This window comes from Falco biarmicus, chromosome 15 (assembly GCF_023638135.1).
Source record: "Falco biarmicus isolate bFalBia1 chromosome 15, bFalBia1.pri, whole genome shotgun sequence".
NCBI classification, from domain to species: domain Eukaryota; kingdom Metazoa; phylum Chordata; class Aves; order Falconiformes; family Falconidae; genus Falco; species Falco biarmicus.
The window spans coordinates 6,587,587-6,606,281 of NC_079302.1; the positions used below are offsets into that span (position 1 = coordinate 6,587,587).

General features: G+C 43.1%; 1 protein-coding gene across 3 annotated transcripts in view; it reads right to left on the reverse strand.

Moving 5' to 3' along the window:
* Window positions 1-4,955, reverse strand: part of CDYL2 (chromodomain Y like 2) — a 61,991-nt gene extending 57,036 nt beyond the window's left edge. The window contains exon 1 of one of the 3 annotated variants that reach the window (XM_056360659.1): window positions 4,714-4,955. In XM_056360659.1, coding sequence (XP_056216634.1) covers window positions 4,714-4,731 — 18 coding nt within the window. In that variant the 5' untranslated portion in view covers window positions 4,732-4,955. Of the gene's footprint in view, window positions 1-3,278; window positions 3,408-3,660; window positions 4,113-4,713 lie in introns of those variants that run through there. The other 2 variants (XM_056360658.1, XM_056360660.1) reach the window with 2 other exon arrangements.
* Between the last annotated feature and the right edge of the window lie 13,740 nt (window positions 4,956-18,695).

Consider the following 18,695-nt stretch of genomic DNA (forward strand, 5'->3'; position numbering starts at 1 on the left):
AACACATCCAACAGAGTATTTGAGTATATAACAAAATTACTGAAGGCCACTGTGAACACTCCTTTGCCAGTCCTTTATTTTCAGTTTGTTATCTCTAAGGAATATGCACCATAGTTCTTTAATATTTAACAGGTTCCCTCTTATGAGAAAAAAAAAAAAAAAAAGGAATATTCCATGACTCTTTCACCCACTCAGAAAAATTTGAAGTCATAAGCACATGGAAGTCAAGCAAAGCCAAACTAGTATTTTATATAGGCTGAGAATTACACTAAAATATATAAAGTGTTCCTTACTGTTAAAGGGAAAAAAATTTACTTAAAAAAAAACCTTCAAAACTAACACCAACCTTCTATCATATAATGGAAGTAACTCTTTTGATGTAAAGTCTCTTGGTTCTAATACACAAATCTAGAACTGACTACCAGTAAACACAGAATTCCCAGTGGATATTCTTTTGCTTCTAGAATAAATCGGTACCTGTTTCACAGTCCTAAAAGAAAGGAGGTATTTCAGATTATTAGAAGCCATTTCTAAATAGAAAAAGGTACCTAGTTAACCAAACGCTGTGGTTATTTTGTCTGTGATCTTATTTTGCTTCAATATAAAGATAAATTAATTGACTTTAAAAGGTTGAAAAGCCTTTTAAAATAACTTGACTGTCAGTGAAGGAACTGACAGGGTAAATATGCACATCTGTTTCCAAAACTTACAATTTTATACTTAAGTTTCTTGAATGCCACCAAAACATGAGTAGTTAGTGTAGGTAATACACACTGTACTTTTAAATGTGCTTTATCATGGCTCCTAGATCATGATTTGCTCTAACAAAAATAATTTTGCAGCCAATATTAAACACTCCAAATTGCAGAGGTAATTATTGTCTTATCTACTGAAGTTCAGTAAGAATCCTTGAAGGACTCAGTTATTACTAATGGAGTCAAAGGGGAATCAGGAGCGTAGTATACCTTTGGAATGTCACAATAAGCCCCAAATTATTTATTTACACAAACAGCCCCAAACTATTTCAAGCTAAAATCCTGAAACTTTTTAATGGCCATCCTGCCATCTGCATAAAGTTTTACTTGTTCAGGAGGACAAAAAGGAATGACGTATCCAAGTAAGAACAAAGGTGTCGGCTCTGAAAGTATAAAGCGCTTCATCTGACGTGCTCACTGGTGTGGGACATCAGAGCTGTAAGAGCTTCCTTCTAAAGGTCCCTTTGATACGGTTGGTTTTCTGGGATGGGAAAGAGCCGGAAAGCAAAGCTGAGCCGTGTTCTAAATGAAGCTGCTACCATCTACACACTTGCTACCTACTAGACATACAAACTCTTCAGCTTTCTAGACATTTCTTCTGACCTCTGTCATGGAGAACTTTGCAGTAGAGATGCAAAATGCAGACGATTGATAACCAAAGCCCTGCACATACTCTTTGCCAACATGTCCAACATGCAGATGAAAATTTTACACCACGACCGGCCTCATGAGAAGGCCGTATTCGAAACACCTCACACAGCAAGCAATGAAGAGCCACCCTTCTTCCCCCTACCTGTTCTGGTGGATACAATTCTTCCATATTTTACAATGATAAGCAAAAGTAGTTTGAATGGATTAAGAAAGAAAGGAAGTGATTCAGAGGCTTTGAACTGCAGCGCTAACAATTCACATTCATCCATGCAAATGCCTGCCAAGTGACTGGGCCTAAAACTGGCTGCAAACTGGGTTGTAAGTCTGCTCTCTCACAGAACAGCTACATGCCAGGTTACTACTTGAGGAACATCTCTTGTATGCTGCGCAGTAGTACTCAACGCACAGCCCACATCCAACTGCCAAACATTGTCATCTTATAGTAACACAAAGATCACAAAAAAGTAGAATTTGTAAATGATGAGTAGGAGCTAAACCAGCATGGCTACCATTAGCCCAAGAGGTACTAGTTTTACTTCTTTCTAGAACTAATCCAAACATCTAAAGAAAACCTGGACAACAGCAGACAAAGAACCCCTATGCATCCCAGAAATGACTAATACAAAATCGTATTGCTAACTTTTTTGGGTCAAAGTTGTTCTTCACGGAAGTCCCACTGGTTACTCCAGAGTCGCAACAGCAATACAGCTGACATGCAGTATCCTTACAGTTGCAAAGTAATATGAATGACAGATATCGCAAAAAGGTCAATGATACTATTCAAATCATCATGTACACAACGTAGGAAGGCGCAACTGCCGTTCACTTCAGTGGAGGTCTGTGTCCCACACAGCAAAATACAGTCCTAACAGCGCAACATCATCGCTTATCTACGACCTTTGTTAAAGACTTTGAAAGACCACGACAAAGTAAAAACTGTCGACGTGCAACCTGCCAGATCCTCCACTTCTTGCACGTAAGACCCTACAGCTGATCATCAAGATCATCAAACCGAGAGTAAGTCCAACCATGTCCAACCAACAGCAGCAGCAGCTCCACACCCAGGCACACCCCGATGGTTGTGCCGTGCCTAATCATCGGCACCCAGTTCCAACTGGAAAGCGACGGTTCTGCCCTAGCCCTCCAACTGTGTGCTCTGGGCAAGCACAATGCAACTGGCCATTTCACCAGGCAACGCGGAGCCCGAGGAGATGTTCCAGACCAAGAAGCGCAGGATGGCCAGTTGTGTTTGGCATTTTTTTATCCCGGATGGTAGACAGCCACCCTGGTTCTGCTTACCGGGGCTGGCTGGGTCCAGTCCTTCTTACTGTTCATTTCTGCTCCCTCCCACCTCCTGCCCTGGCACGGCAAGAGTGGCTAGACTTGTTCGCAGTTCGGGCATTAGAACTGGGTGCCTGAGGTCAAAATTTGGCTGGGTCTCGCCGCCCGCCTGCCAGCTCCTTTCTCCCTCCCTCCCCCCCGACCTGGAACCCGGGCTGCCGTCGCCCGCCGCATCGCCGCTCTCCCCGCCGCTGCGGCCGGGGCACGGCAGCACGCCGGGCTGCGGGGGGCCGGCGCCCGCCTCACCTCGCACCCCGGGCCGCCGGCCCCGCCGGAGCGCGGCCCCCGCCAAACTTTGCCGTCCGCCATGGTGGCGGGGCGCAGCGCGGCCCCCCCGCTCCCGGCCCGGCCCGGCCCGGCCGCCGCCCCCGCCGCCCCCCGGGCGCGAGGTGAAGCAACCTGGCGCCGGCTCCTGCACTTTGCACAGCGGGCGCAGAGCCGCCTCCATCCCTGCGCCTCCCGGCAGCGCTAAGGCGCATTTTTTCGCACTAATCTGCACATTCAGCACGTCCAGAGCGCCTATGACTTTACCTGGACTTTCTCCACTCTCCGGGCTCATCACACTGCGATCGCCTCCCCATCCTACCGCTAACTCTCGCTCTCCTTCACTCCTTCCTCCTTCTCTCTTGCAAGGCCTGCTAAGATCAAGCCCGATGGAAAGTAGAGAGAGAAAGAAAGAGAGAGGCAGAGGGAAGGGAGGGGAGCCGCTCCATCCCTCCCTCCCCCGCCGGCACACACGCCAGCCCTTTTCCCCCCACCCCAGCCCTTCCCTCGGCGATTTCCTCCGCTCTTCGGCAACTAAAAAGGCTCCGCGGAGCGGCTCCCCGGGGCGCCACCGCTGCCCTCCGCGGCGCCCCGGCCGGCACCCCACCGCCGCCCTCCCGCCCCGCGGCGCCCCGCGGCCCCCCGCTACCTCGTAAAGGTCCCCTGAAGCCATGCTGGGTTGCGGGACTGAGCTCCTCCGCGCCGTCTCCCTCTCTCCACCTCTCCCGCTCCCCCACTCGCTCTCTCTGTTGAGTAAACTGTGTTTTGCAGAATGACAGGCTTTGGGGCTGGCTGTGCGCAGAATCAGAGGCGAGGAGAGGCAGAGAGGCAGGCGGCGGGGCTGGCGTAACCAGCAGCAGCTCGGGCGCACAGCGCCGAGAGCCGCGTCTCCCCCGCGGCGGCGGGGCCGGCGCCCCCCCGCCCTCCCGCCGCCACCCTCCCCGCCCCGGGGGGCAGACGGGCACCGGGACGGGTCCCCTCACGCCCTCCGGCAGGGAAAGTCCCGGGGCCGTTCGGAGGGCGGCCTCCTCGCCCCCCCCCTCCTTCCCCGCTCCAAGCCGGGAGCGCTTCAAACTCTTTCCGCGGCCAAAATAAATAAATAAAAATAAAATAATAATAATAATAATAAAATATAAAAAAAAGGGGGGGGGGAGGGGGGAAGGAGCGGCCGCGCGGCGGGGAGGGCCGCGCCGCCCGCCCAAGGTCACCGCGGGGAGAGGCGGGCGCGGGGCTGGCTCCCCGCCGCCGGCCTCGGGCGGCCCTGCCGGCCACCTTCCCGCCCCCCCGGCGCCGCATGGCCGCCCCACCCACCCCATGGCCATCGCCGAGGAAGTGGAGGTGGCGGGAAGCCTGCCGCCAGCCCCCCGAGGAGGTGCAGCCCGGGGCAGGTGGTGGGTTTCGGGGCCACCTCTGGCCCCCGCCAGTGCCCACCCTCCGCCTGGCGAGGGAAGGTCTCTCCCGCTCCCTTTGCAGCCATTTTGCAAATTAGCCAGCCCTCTCCAGGAAATGGAAGCCACCGGCCTCCCGCCACCTGGCCTTCATGGGGAGGCAGCGGGCGGGCGGCGTGTTGAAGTGGCTGTGGGATGCAGGGCGGTGCGGAGCCGTCAGCCATTACCCCGTTAGAGCCTTCTGGGCCTTTTCTCTGAGGAGAAGGGCCGCCCCATGGCCGCTGGCATCCTCACGGCCCAGCATGGCGGCTTACCTGAGCAAGCAGCACCATGTGAAGATGGCACCAAGTAAGCTGGGCAGCGTCTAGACCTCCCACCTGCCTTTAGCCACCGTTACTGTCGAACGGCTCCTGCCCAGGAGGTCCCAGGTTGAGAAGGTTTTCTCCCACCAACTTGGCCATGAGTGAAAACAAACCAGCTCATCGTGACAGGAAGCCCCTCTCCCCGCCGGCCATGATGGAGTCTTGAGGCAAAGGGCCCTCAGCGTGCCGCCACAGCCACCATGAAGCAAAGGGCTGTGCTCTCTGGAGGCTGCTGGAATATCAAGTCGTGTTTGTGAAGGATTTGTTTCTCCCAGTGAAGCATTGAGCATTCTCTTGATACTCTTTCTTGATACGAAATGCGCCGTTAGGGTTTGCTCTGACCAGCCCTTCCCACCTTGGCTTCGCAGCCAGCCTGCCATAGTTGTTACTGGCCTTTAGACGCCGTGTTCTCCCCTCATGGCTGGCAAGTGGTCGTCATTCCCCTGGAGTCTGGGAGTAATGCTGGGTGCTGCGCAGTCTGGCTTTGCCGTGGTGGTGGCTTTCGTTTGTCTTCATCATGTTGGCATTTTTCATCTCTTGATTTCCATCCTTTGTGTAACACCACACTCCGTGTTAACATGGAACTTGGCGCTGCCCAGACTGTTACCTGAGGGGCAAGTTGGAGCCGGTTATTGAGTGTGATACAGTGAGTCTTGGCATGGTTAATGAATATCGCTGGTATCAAGCGCTGAATTATTTCTGAAATTTCATTTATGGCAAAAATCCTGGTGCGGGCCGAGTGGAGTGAGGCCGAAGAGTCTTCTGACTCAGAGGTTTCCTGTTTGAAATATCGATATTGGGTATTTTGAACACTGTCCCTTTTTATCATGAAAGTAGGAAATAACACATGCACATCCAGCTCTTGATTGACCCCATCTCCTGAACTGTAAATATTACCTCTAGTGATTATGAGCTTGCCAGCTAACCAGCTTAGTATTGACTTACAGTTCAATAAAAACTATCCTATGGTAGTTTGGAGCCCAAAGATGTTTATGGTTTGTGTGGGCTGCTGGGTGGTGTGATAATGTTGAATTCCTAAGGACAAGCCGTTCTGCTTACATAAAATGTAACTGTTGTTTTTTATTTTTTTATCTTAAGTAACTGGAGGGTTGTTCTCTGCTTTTCAATTTGCCAGCGATATTTGGATTGTTGGGATTTGATATTTGAAGAGTAAAATGTTGAAAGGATTAAGAAATACTGTAAACTACCCAAGCCTTTAGCAATTTTAGTAATTAGTGCAGCAAAAATTTCTTAATTCCCAAGAAATAACGTTACTTAATAATCACACCCCATGGTTTCTTCTTCATAAATCAATTATTTTGTCTTATTGTAAAGTGACTTTTATTGTTTACAGTAGCAAATCAGCTCTTTGGAGTTCTCATTGAGCAGAATATGCCATCGATAAGTAGACATTTTAATACATTTATCTTCAAAGTTCGCTTTATTACACCTACTAATTTGCTGCTTTCCACAACAGTGAAAAAAAGACAGTGAAAACCAGTGAGTCATTTTTCAGATGCATTCTAAAACACTCCTCCTCTGAAACCCTTGGCTTTCTTCATAGTATCAACTCTTCCCAAAGGTGCCTTGAATGAATTAGAAAACATCCCTTCCCAAGCTGTAGAAGAATATATGTCCTTTCTTTTGAGACAGGTCTGATAATCTGACTGTTCTTTCTGGGCTTTGCTGTTATCCTGCTCTCAGGCAGCTTAAATTAGAACAACCCACCCTCCACCATATTGGAAGACATCTCCATGACCTGATCTATATTTTAGGAATTTTCATTTGCATTGTAAAGTGTTTAAATCATGTTAACATGGTCAATATTGTTGCTGTAAGATTCACAACCCAAACAAATATTAGTTTGGAGGTTTTGAAAGGGTGAATGCTTTAGTGAATACTTTGAAGAGGGGAAACATCTTTTTCCTGATTACTCATTCCTTGTTTTAGAGTACACAGTCTCTTGGGATGCAGTGGTGTGTGAGTCAATAGTGAGGAGCAGAAAGAGGACTTTTGTGATTGTCAAACCGAGGAAAAGTTGATTGTGGTTTCTGTGTGTTTCACTGTCATTTAGCAGAAAACAAGGTTTTATGTTTTAAAAAATCGAAGTGACCTTCATTTGCCCAGCAGGTCTCTGTTGTAACTCACAAATTCATGCGATATACCTTTCAATCTTTTGGAAAAAATAGAAATATTTAAACTTACTACCATTTTTTTTTAAGTTTCCAATAACAGATTTTCTGGAAATACATATTTTTCCAATTGCAATTGCCTTGAAAATGGAAATATCTTCACTTTGAAATGAAATTGCTGCAAAATCCAGTTTTTGTACAAATTACAAACTCTAAACTGAATGTTTTTGCTAAATATGTGATTATTCATTACTCTTATTGTTTTGCCGCCTTCTCCTATTTCCCATCCCAAGAGAGCAATGCAAGCAAGGGAGGCATTCCAAGTGTGATACGTCACATTTGAACACTTCTTTTGGTCTGGTGGATGCTCTGGTTTCCACTACTTTAATTACAGGAATTATCTCTCAGACTGAAGAAACTTAAAATTGAAACGATTATATTTCGGAGAGCTAAAATACTGTTGTCATAGCTGTACCATTGATTTGTTATTGATTGTTTAGTCAGTCTGTCCAGTGCTATGCAACTACTGTAGATACTGTACAGTCAATAATACAGTTCCCCCAAGGAGTGTACAGTTGAGTAGTGCATTTTGGCAGCAAGCTCTATGAAAAGTCACTGTAAAAGACTGCATTGTCTCTTGAAGAGGAAGCTAAATGACGGGTGAGAGTAAATTGGTAGATGGAGAAATTGAGAGAATTCCTTTACTAAGGTATGAAAATTAAATGCGAAAAGGGTGAAAATGAGGCACGAGTAAGAGGAAGGAGAGAAGGACAAGGAACTAAAGGTGAATGCAAGGGGAAAGCTGTGCAAAGCCTTGGCTGTGTGAAATGAGTGGCAAAAGAGAGTATTTTAGCAGCAGCAGCAACTGGAAGTGAAAGCAGGGAACAAAATAACAAGATGTCTATCCCTTACCAAAGAAGGGAGGATGACCAGAACGTGGAAAAAGTCAGTGAGGGTAAAAATGAAAGAAAGTGGTTTAGTGTGTTCATAAAGAGAGAGTTGACAGGAAATGGTGCGGAGCTGCAGCAGGAAGAGGAGAGTCACTAATGACGCCACTGTTCTGGCGGGGTGATAGGCAGGATAATGGATTTCCTAGGGCTTGGTGCTGTGATGTCTGTATACTCACCTGTTAGGTCTCAGAGAGCACTGAAATACCCCAGGAAACTTGTCGGAGAAATTATCCAAGATGTAAGTCAACTAGGAGTTGCAAAACAAGATGAGGATGTCCTTAGCATACATATAGTATCTAAAAATTAGAGAATAAATGAACATGAAAGGAAAATAGGAAGGTGCCATTTTTTAAAAAGAATTAATTTACATTGTTTTGTGGCAAGAAGAAGTAGACTTGGGAAAAGCCCAATATGCTTTACTCTGTGCCACGCTGTCTTTGAAAGCAAACAAGTAGTTGTGATTGCTTGATTCTGATGCTAAATTAATGTCTTCCTCCAAACCCTTCTTTGGATCTTAAAACATGCAATTACTTATCATCAAGAGGAAGCTTTTGAAATAGAAACTGAAATACCACAGTATAATGAAACAATAATATATAAAAAACAAAGAAATGTTTGTTTGTTGGTGTCCAGCGTATGCCATGGAACAGAACTTTTCTAGGGTTGAAAGTGGCAGCTGTTCTGAAAATCATCTGTACTTCTTACAACTTTATGATTCTGTTCTGTTCTATTAAGTATGGCAAATATAGTTTTGCCTTATTTCGGGAAGGGGGAAAATGAAACTTTGACCAAGGATGCATGAAGAAATGGATGACAACTAAGATATATGGAGGAAGACATCAGTATGTTAATACTTCATATGGGAATCCATATGATGTAGTTGTATATACTTGTCATTATTCATCTAGACTTAGAAAATAAGGAAGTCCCATTGCTTAGCACATATTCGCTGGTCAGTTACTTTCCATGGGAAATATTTCATATTAAGTGTAATGTGTGGTGTGATTTTGTGAGTTGATTCATGTGATCTATTGTTTTTAACAGGTCTCCATGCAAGTATGAAGATCAACTTACTGCAGTCATTTTAACAGACTGAGATCACATGAGAAAGAGAGATGGAGGAAAATCTGCCTTAAAAATTAAAGCACAGAATGGTGTGTCACAGAAGGAAACAGAGATTGTGTACACCACCACAAGCAGAAAAGGCCAGTACAGAAGTTAACCTGCAAGAGGAGGCTTCACTGTCAAAAAAATGTTTCCCTAAAATTGTACAAGCAGTGTTCCCAAAGAGCAGTCACTGAAGAAAACCTGGTAGTGACTAAGACTTTGCATCAGACAGAAGTGGCTCAGAATTGGTTTCTGGTGTGAGTCAGCAAAGGTATGTTTTCTGTGGATTATTACCACAGCCACATAGCAGCCATTATAGAAAATGCTTTACCAGGACACATACTTGTTCTGGAACATAAATGATATATGTAGGGCCTCACTCAAAAAACATGGCAATGATTGGAAGTATTCTTTTAACTTCTGTGAATTTAGGTGCCTTCCACACCTGTTCATCTCTCCTTTTTCTGGTTCCTTTTGCCTCTTGCTATACAGTTGTATCATTCACCATCTTATTTTATGAAACTAGAACTGTGTCTGGCAACAGGGATTGAAGCTAATCTTCGTTATGTCTTTTCTTATGTTGAAAATTAAGATAGCTTTGTCTTTGACTGAGCACATTTATTCTTTTGACAGTACCTCCCAATGACACCAAAAATAACATCTTTCCATATTCTGCTCCCTCTTGTTTGCAAATGCCATTTTTCCACCTGACATGTTGTCATAGATAATAGGAAGGTGCCAAAACATTCCTGCTGAAAGATTTGCGAACTTTCTGACTAAGGCAAAAAAAAAAAAAACAACGGGAAAACGTAGATCATGTAGAAGTCAATTTCATATGGGAACTCTTGTGTATACAGAGCTTTCAAAATTGATGGCTCAACAGCTGAATTTTCAACAGATTTAGGAAATCATGATGTACATCAGGCAGGAGCAAATTGCACACATTATTGTCTTATATTCCTGTATATCTTGAACATCAGGTAAGAGTCCAGTATTAAGAGACTGGTTTGTGGCCTTATTTTTATGTGGGTAGAAATAGAAGTGTGAAGTGGATAGCTCAAGTGGTTTCTTCTGTTAAGCAGCAAATGACGGTGTGTGAACACCTAAGAACGATACAAGTTGTAATGCAACATGGGATTTGAAACTTGCCAACTTGAAAGTGCCAATTAAAGGAAGTCAGGATACGTTTTATTAGTACTATCTGGACAAGATGTATTAGAGTCATTATGAAGAATCCATAAATAGCAAGACGATAGAAAACACTGTTAGATTTAGCTGACTGAAAGATTACCTTAAGGGAAGACATCTGATTAATTCAGTAGAGTTTACGCATAAGAGTGTATGTAATATTCAGAGTGATCACAGTATATTGCAGCACATTAGTAAGCTAATGGATTTTTTTCCCTGAAACTGTGCTCTGTAAAAATGCACCGAACTAGCAATATCTACAAGTACACAAATATGCAGGGTCTTAACACCTAGGTGTATAATTTTATATGTTAATGTTTTGTGGCTTTTAATGAAGGACTCAGCTTGTATGTCTCTATTTGCTGCTCACAAACCACTTCTGTAAAGCTAGGCTGCTCACGAGGGTTGCATGATGAAATGGAACACCACTGCATGATTATAACAATGACTGCGAAACTACACAAGGACACATAATGTTTCAGAAAATGAAAAGAATTATTCCTTACTAGTAAGAGGTGATATGGAGCCTGATCCATCTGTGGAAGGGATTACACAATGTCAATACTTGCGAGGATGGGGAGCCTGAAGCCGGAAAGTGCCTCCAAGTCTATTTTTCTGGGCTTACAAGCTAAAACCCTGGAATACACTGAAAGTGTTTTAAAAACATACAATTATTAGAAAAGCTCAGAAGGGTGGTGTCTGGAGAAGACCTCTGCAGATCATCTAGTCCAACCCTGCAGCTCAAAGCATTGCCATCTAGAGCGCATTTGCTCCTGGCCATCTCCAGTTGGGTTTTGAATATCTCCAAAGATGGAGATTCCACAACCTCTCCAACCTGTTCCAGTGGTCAACCACCCTTACAGCAAAAACTCTTTTGTTTATGTTTAAATGGATATTTAAATTAATTTCATAAAGCTAAATTTGATCAGTTTATTTTTTATGAGATTTTCAAAATACTTTCTAGAAATTTATTAGTATCTTGAACATGGTGATCTGAAAACTGAACTATATTACGACTTGATGATTCTAAAGGTCATGACAAATTGCAGAGTTAGGTATGAAATCCATACTGCAACTCTCAGGCCCTTGCTCCAGCGATTAATTGGATTACCTGTGGCATTTTTTCTGATTACCTTCTTTAAGGAGAGACTTCCTTTTGCAGTTACAAGATTCTTGGTCCCTGGCAAATTATGTTAGATTTCACTCAAAAAAAATGCATGTATATTGTGTTTCAGTATCATAACACAGCTCAAAATATTATTATGAACTAGTAAAGGATTAGCTACTTTTTGCCCAGAAGTTTAAAACAAAGAGCTTTTAGATCTTGACATAATGGGAAAAGCCAGTTTTAGTTCAGGGAGAAGCAGCATGAATTTTTTCTGGTGGGCATTCAGAAATTCCTTCTGTGCCGAGTTAGCTAGAGTTACTAATGGCACCCTTTTTAAAAGATGTATGTGTTTACAAGGGTTTTCTTTAGGAGCACGGGAGCTAAATTTTAAAAGGATATTTATTTATTTTGCTAAGATGTTTTATGTTTTGAAATAATATGTGTCATATAGTGCCTTATCATACAGTCTGCATTTTAAAAATATGTAAGTGTATCATGCATGTTAATTACTTGTTATTATAGATGCCTTTAAATACAAGCTAGTGGAGCTCTCCATTTACATACAAGGGCTGTTGCTGGCTTTGGTAATGTCTCTAAGAAAAGAATGATACCCACTGTGAATGAATATACAACAGGCTCTAGATTATAGTACATACTTAACTATGCTAATCCTTAGGACTACTTTTTAGCGTAAGGGCTATAAACTAGGCCTTGTGGGACCTAGTATTTGCATTGCATTTATTTCCAGGAAAAGTGTGCTTCAAAAGCATACTTACACATTTTTTGACAAAGAACTTGCAAAACGATAATAACTTGGTTTTAGACATTATTCTAATTTTTATACTCTCATTTTTATTTTTAGAAATCAACCATTCTCAACTTCAGAATTGTCAGGAATGTAACACTATTTAGTTTTTGCACCAGAATGACTTAAAAAATTTGAATCCCTTTGCAATACTGATTTACCAATAATGAACCATTAAACTTTTCTTTAGTGTCTCTAACAGAGTGTATCAGATGGCATATAGCGTAGAGATGAGATGGCAGCCAGCCCACCTGTGGTAGGCATGGACTGGTCCACAGCCTCCACAATAGGGCTTTCTTAAACCGAAATGAACTGACTTAGAGTGTAAGTTAAAAGAACCAAATGAAAAAGCCTAGTTTTAATTTGAAAGACTAATTCATTTATCAGTGTGAATCGAAATACATTCTTGAAAAATCGGGGATTGTAAAGCCTGTGTAGAGATGAGAATCAGGTCTGTACCTTTTCACTCAAATCCAGATTTCCTCACAGTCTGGTTGGAGCAAAGCAAGTTGGAGCATATTAAAAGCCACAATTCAGTGGATTTAAAGTAATGACTTCAGTATAGCAACAGCAATTCACCTTGCCTGAAATTCTGGCCTGGAGTCTTTAACTGGAGGTAGAGCACGTATCGGTAGGAACCGAAGGACTTACTCCCATCTCACCTCTCACCACTTAGTCTTACTCTGGGTTATTTAAGTTCTGTAATAGTGCATTAATTTTACTTCTTCATCTGCTCTCTTGGCAACATGTTACTTCTGGTTCAGAGTTTCCTGAAAGCAGAAATTGTGTCTTTGTTTCAGCTTGGCATTCTGGTCAGTTGTAGCTGTAATTCTCATTGACTTGTGTCACTCGGTGTTCCCCTCTATTGTTAAACAGTGGGACCAAACCACATAAGCCTATCTAAGCTTACTGTATGGAAATAAGAGCTGAATTTTGTTTACTTGTAAGCTCATCCAACATACTGTTTATAAGTATATGATACAGATAATTTTTCATACAAGGCATAGTGCAGAATATTGGTATTGATATCATTGGATAACAATCTTGGTTTGTTTTTTGTTATCTTGGACAGCCTCTGAGTTACACTTTTTTTGTGCACAAACCAGTCCATTCTCATTCTAATTCTGGCTAATGAAACATATAATTATCTGTTCTAGTTTTAATAACACAGTTTCGGAGCATGTGTCAGCTAAGTATCCCTGTGAAAATGGCTGCCCAATTCCCTATCACTGTTTTTGTTTTGTTTTCCTCTATAATGCAGAAATCTTTGTCAGGTGGTCTCCACCCTATTAGTCCCTTGAACTGAATTTTAGTTCTGTTCTGGCAGTAAGGGCAGATGTCTTAGGTGAGCACCTGGCCTCAGTGAGGTTAATGCAAATTTTAAATTGACTTAGAGACTGGGACCTTGCACCTGATGTCACTATGCTACGTAGGGATCATTTTCAACCCTTTCAGCCTTGTTGATGGAAAGCAGTACAGTTTGTCTACATGCTAAGGGATACGATGTGATAGCTGTTGAGCCATTAAGATGGCTGGGGGACTGAGAACCTCATGGAAGAAGGGGCTGAGGGACAAAGGTTTGTTTAGTCCAGGGAAGAGAAGCATAAGGTGGGTCTAAAAGTGGAACTATGAGGTGGTAATAGGGAGAATGTGCCCAATTTTCTAGGTGGTGCACAGCAAAAGGATGAGGGGCAATGGTCACAGGCTGCAAGAAGGGTGACTTTGACTGGACAGAAAGAAAAAACCAAACATAATGAGAGAGGTTAAGTGCTGGAGCAGATGCCCAGAGAGGCTGTGGAATCTCCAGCATTGGAGATTTTCAAGAATCACCTGGATAAGGCCCTGGGCTGCCTTATCTAACTTTGAAATTAGCCCTTCTTTGAGAAGGAGGTTGGACTGAATGACCTCCCGAGGTCCTTTCAATGCTCAGCTATTCTGTGACTGTAGGAAACCAGAGGGAAAGATGTAAGATTTTTCTGCTTGATCTGTAACTGCAATTCTAAGGATTTTACTCCTTGAAATTGCAACTGTTAACATCATGTCAGTACATAGTTATACAAAATAAAAGTGTTCAAATTACCTTGTGTGGGTGGAGGTAATCTGTGCAGCCTTGAACTGCAAATAGTAATTAAAAAGGGTGGTAGCAGAATGTATCCTGTGCTAGAACTTCTGCTATCTGCATTGCTGTATGTTCTTTCTTCACCGGGCTGTGTACAAATACCAGGGCACCTTCAGCTGAAGGAAGGCAGGAGGCAAGTAAACTTATGAGACAATCATGGACTGCCTGTGGTTGTTACGGTCCTGGTGTACTCCTGAAATGTGATTTTCAGCTAGTAAAACACACCTGCAGTTGGGTATTTTTCATTTCTGAGAGGACAAAGTCTGGTTTCCACATCTTTGTGTTCATTCATACGCCGTTGTATTTAGGTTTCAGGCTATTTCAAAGTCTGACTCTTGAACTTTTCCAAAATGTCAGCAATACAAGTCCATTACAGGGCAATGTAACCCAAGGACATGATTGTTTGATGGCTACTTGATGATTCTTGTATGTACCTGCCAACATTTTATATTCAGAAAGTGGTAGAGTTGGCTAATGTGCCTGGTCACTCTTTCTGTCTTAGCAATCTTGGCGCTGTTTGGTTAGCACCAGCTGCAATCTGACCAAGAGTTTCTTGGAGGGTTCAGTACTTGGTAGGCCTCTTACAAGGGGTAGTTTCCTTGGTTCCTCAAAGCAGCAGAGACAGTGCTTGAACTGAGAGCTGTACTTCCTGTCCCACACAACCTGAACCATACTGTGTGCCACCTTCCCATGCATCTGCACAAGCGTTGAGTTGTGGTCAGATGCTGAGCGCCAGCACTGATTGAGCCATACCTATGGCAAAAATGCTGCTTTGCTTCCGGGTCAGAGCCATAGCTGTGCACAGTGGCTAGCAGCAGTGGCCAAAACACAGTTGTCTCTTCGTACACGTGCCATCTGCCCCAAAACACCTCTTTCCTGTCCTCAAGTATCACCCCCGTGCCGCCCTGTCTGTAAACGCTGCGCTGACCCGCCCGTGATGTCTCACTGTGGCCAGCAGCGCACGTGGGTATGGTGCTGGTTGCTCTGATGTACTTCTTGGAGGTGACGGACAAGCTGGGCTGTGGACTCTGCTGTGTAAATCATGTGATTGCTTCCGTGGCTCTGCTGTCACGTGGTGACAGTGGCAGAGACAGAGCTGCCCTTGCCTCCTTCTGATGCAGCCGGTTGTGCTCAGTAGCTGCCTCCTCGCTGACTACCCATGCGATCAATTGAAAGACTGAAAAAGCAGTTAACGTGGAGGAAGGCTCATAAAAAAAGTAGTCTGCTCCCAACTAGAAAAGGAAAATATGCCTGTGAAATATGTTTGAAGTCTTGAGTTTCAGATCTAGATGAACTGTTACCCATGTCACAAAACCAGCCGCATTTTCTGGCAGTCTCAAAAGACTAATACTGGTGGATATAAAACCAGAACTTCTCTGTCATCTTAAGTGGTGGTCTGCTTAGCCCAAAAGTTATGTGTATCAGCTGTCTACTCTTGAAAAATCCATGATTATGCCTCAGTATCGTCATTAACTGTAACCTTCTTGGACAGTAAAATTCCTAACAGGGCAAATCTTGCCCCTACTTTCACAGGATTAATAGAACAGAAGTAACTCATGAGCTGGCCTTACACAGCCCTGAGAACATGCTACTGATTTTAACTGTGTTGGACGGTGGCACCCTTAAAAGCAGTATCTCCACTTGACAGTTAGAAAACGTACTTTACAAAAACGTAGCAAGGAAGATTAATTTCAAATGTAGTAGATACATTCAGCTATCTCCTTTCAGATCAAAGAATAGTCTTTTCTCTCAATAGTATCTCACGAGTAAAGGCTGGCACGAGGGAAATTTCATATATGTACAGATGTCATAGTTTAACCCCAGCTGGCAACTAAGCACCACACAGCCGCTCGCTTAATCCCTGCCCTGCAGTGGGATGGGGAGAGAATCGGAAGGGTGAAAGTAAGAAAACTCATGGGTTGAGACAAGGACAGTTTAATGGGACAGAGAAGGAAGATAATAATGGTAATAATAATAATGATGATTGATGATGATGATAAAAGCAATGCAATTGCTCGGCACTCACCAGCCAATGCCCAGCTAGTTCCCAAGTAGCACCCCCCAGCCAGTTTTCTCCCAGTTTTGATACTGAGCATGATGAGCACGATATGGTATGGAATATCTTTTTGAAGAGTTCGGGTCAGTCCTGGCTGTGTCCCCTCACAGCTTCTTGTGCCCCTCCAGCCTCCTCGCTGGCAGGGCATGAGGCACTGAGAAGTCCTTGTCTTAGTATAAACAAAACTTAGCAATAACTGAAAGCATCAGTGTGTAATCAACATTATTCTCAACCTAATCCAAAAGACAGCACTGTACATGCTAGTAGGTCTAACCCAGCAGATACCAGGACAGCAGAGAAAATGTGAAGTTACAAAAAGAAACTGCATTTTTTGTCAGAGGACAGAGACTACAGATCTGAGTAGTCATTGCTGGGGCTTACAGCAAAACTGAGCAATTAACAAATACAGCTTCTAACTCAGGAGGAGTTCTAAATCAAATGAATAATCAGCTACATTAACTACTGCTCCTTTGACCTGTGATTGGTCTTGAAAGCTGTGCAAGACCTGGTGGCCTTAAAGGCTCTTGTTACATACTCTCAGCTCTGTTTTCAGTAGACATTACTCTTTTTCTGTTGTGGTTTTTTTTTTTTTTTTTTTTCTTTTTTTAAGAGGTAATTCATTGCTGTGGATTTCAGAACTAGCCAAGGAGGAAAGAAAAGTGAGTGTATGTTGAAGAGATGTACCAACTTTATCCTTCACCTAGGTTAATCTTTGGAATGTAGTATTTAAGCAACAAGTCTCTGCCTAGGAAAAATGTATTGCTGTTCTACTGTGGTGTCTTCAAAATGTATTTTGTAAAGTTAGGCTGAACCACAGCAATGACACATTGTACTTGATAAAAATAGATATAAAGGATTAATTTTCTAATTTATGTGTCTTTCTTTGTGTGTGTCCACGATAGATGACATGACAAGAGTCCCAAGTGCGCTCTGAATACTAAATCATTCATAAATGCTGTTGACGAGTATTCACCTTTCAGGTTGGCAAATGCACTGATTCCCTTGATCTCATGGTCTTTCTCCAGTGCTTCTCAGCAATGGACTTAGATGAGAAATGGCGGAACAGCACTGAGGCTTCTCACCATGCTCAAGGGCATCAGACATCTTCACTATGTGAGAAAGAGATACGGTGCCTTTCTGATCTATCATCCTGAAATTCCTTTGAAGAGAGATGTGGAATTCAAGTAGAATTTATAAGGAAAGTGATTGGTTAGAATACAAAAAAAACCCAACAACCACAAGCCAAACCCTGAGAAATAAAAGATAGCAAAGATATAGAATTAAAATTCCTTCTCTCAGATCAACGCTGGCTTGTTCATCCAGTGCTTTGTGTTACTAACTTTCAGACATTTGCTGTTTTGCAGATTCCAGGCTCTACCAAATAAGCAGCTTTTTCTAATACTCAAGCTAATTTTCTTTGTGTGGGTTTTTTACATCAAAATCAACACTGACTTACCAAATGTGATTACATAGTCTCTGGTTTTTTTCTTTCTCATCACTGATACTGTATTTTTCGCACTTCTTTTCCAGAAGTATTGTTATTGTATCCATCATGAAGTCCATGGGTGATATGATTACACTGATCTTTGCATAATATATTTTTGTGTGGACATATGTCTCGTTAATTTTGTTGTATAGGCTGTCACTAAACTTTTAAAACCTACACCCCCATTGGACTTGGTTAAAAGCCTTTTGAGAGCTTCTGGAAAATTCAGGCTGATTTCAGTGGCTTTTTATTGGATGTTTAAGAACCTTTCTTGATGTTTTCTGGTTTTATTCTTAGATCAAATACTTCAAGAATTATAAATTCCAAAAATACCTGAATAATAAAAAAATCTAAGCTTGCATCAGTGTTGTCCCCCTGTTCTGTGGTGCTGGTGAGCTCCAAAAACAGGCACATCTGCAGGACTTTTGCTTTGTCCTTTTCTTAACTGAGATTATTGATGAATACTCGATGGGATTAGGGTTAGGAAGCATGATGTGGCAGCTCTAGGTTAGTCATGGGTCCCTGGTAGGTCTCAGGAGTTGCCAGTGTGTCCTGTGCCTTTGCTTTTGCAGCGATGCAGATCTGGCCCTTTAGGATGCCCATGGACAGTTAATTTTTGCTGTGCTCCTGAAGCTCATTAGGGGAGTGGAGGACCTATTTTAGGGTAAGGAACTAAAAAAGACTTGGCTTGTTCAGCATAGGAGGACAAAACCTGAGAGACAGCATGAATACATGAGGCAATAAACACAAGACACAGAAAAGAGCTATTTAACCTAAAGGGCAGCATTTGCTTATGAAAAAAATGGGTCTAAACTGGCCTTGAATATATTCTGGCTGGCAATCAGAAGAAGTTTTTTTAATTATAAGGGATTCTGGAACAGCCTACAAATGAGGCAGTGGGTTCAGAAAAAACATCAGCTTTTAAGGTGGAGCTCAATTTTTCATGAAAAGTATTATATAACACGGTGTCTACAGACTGCATC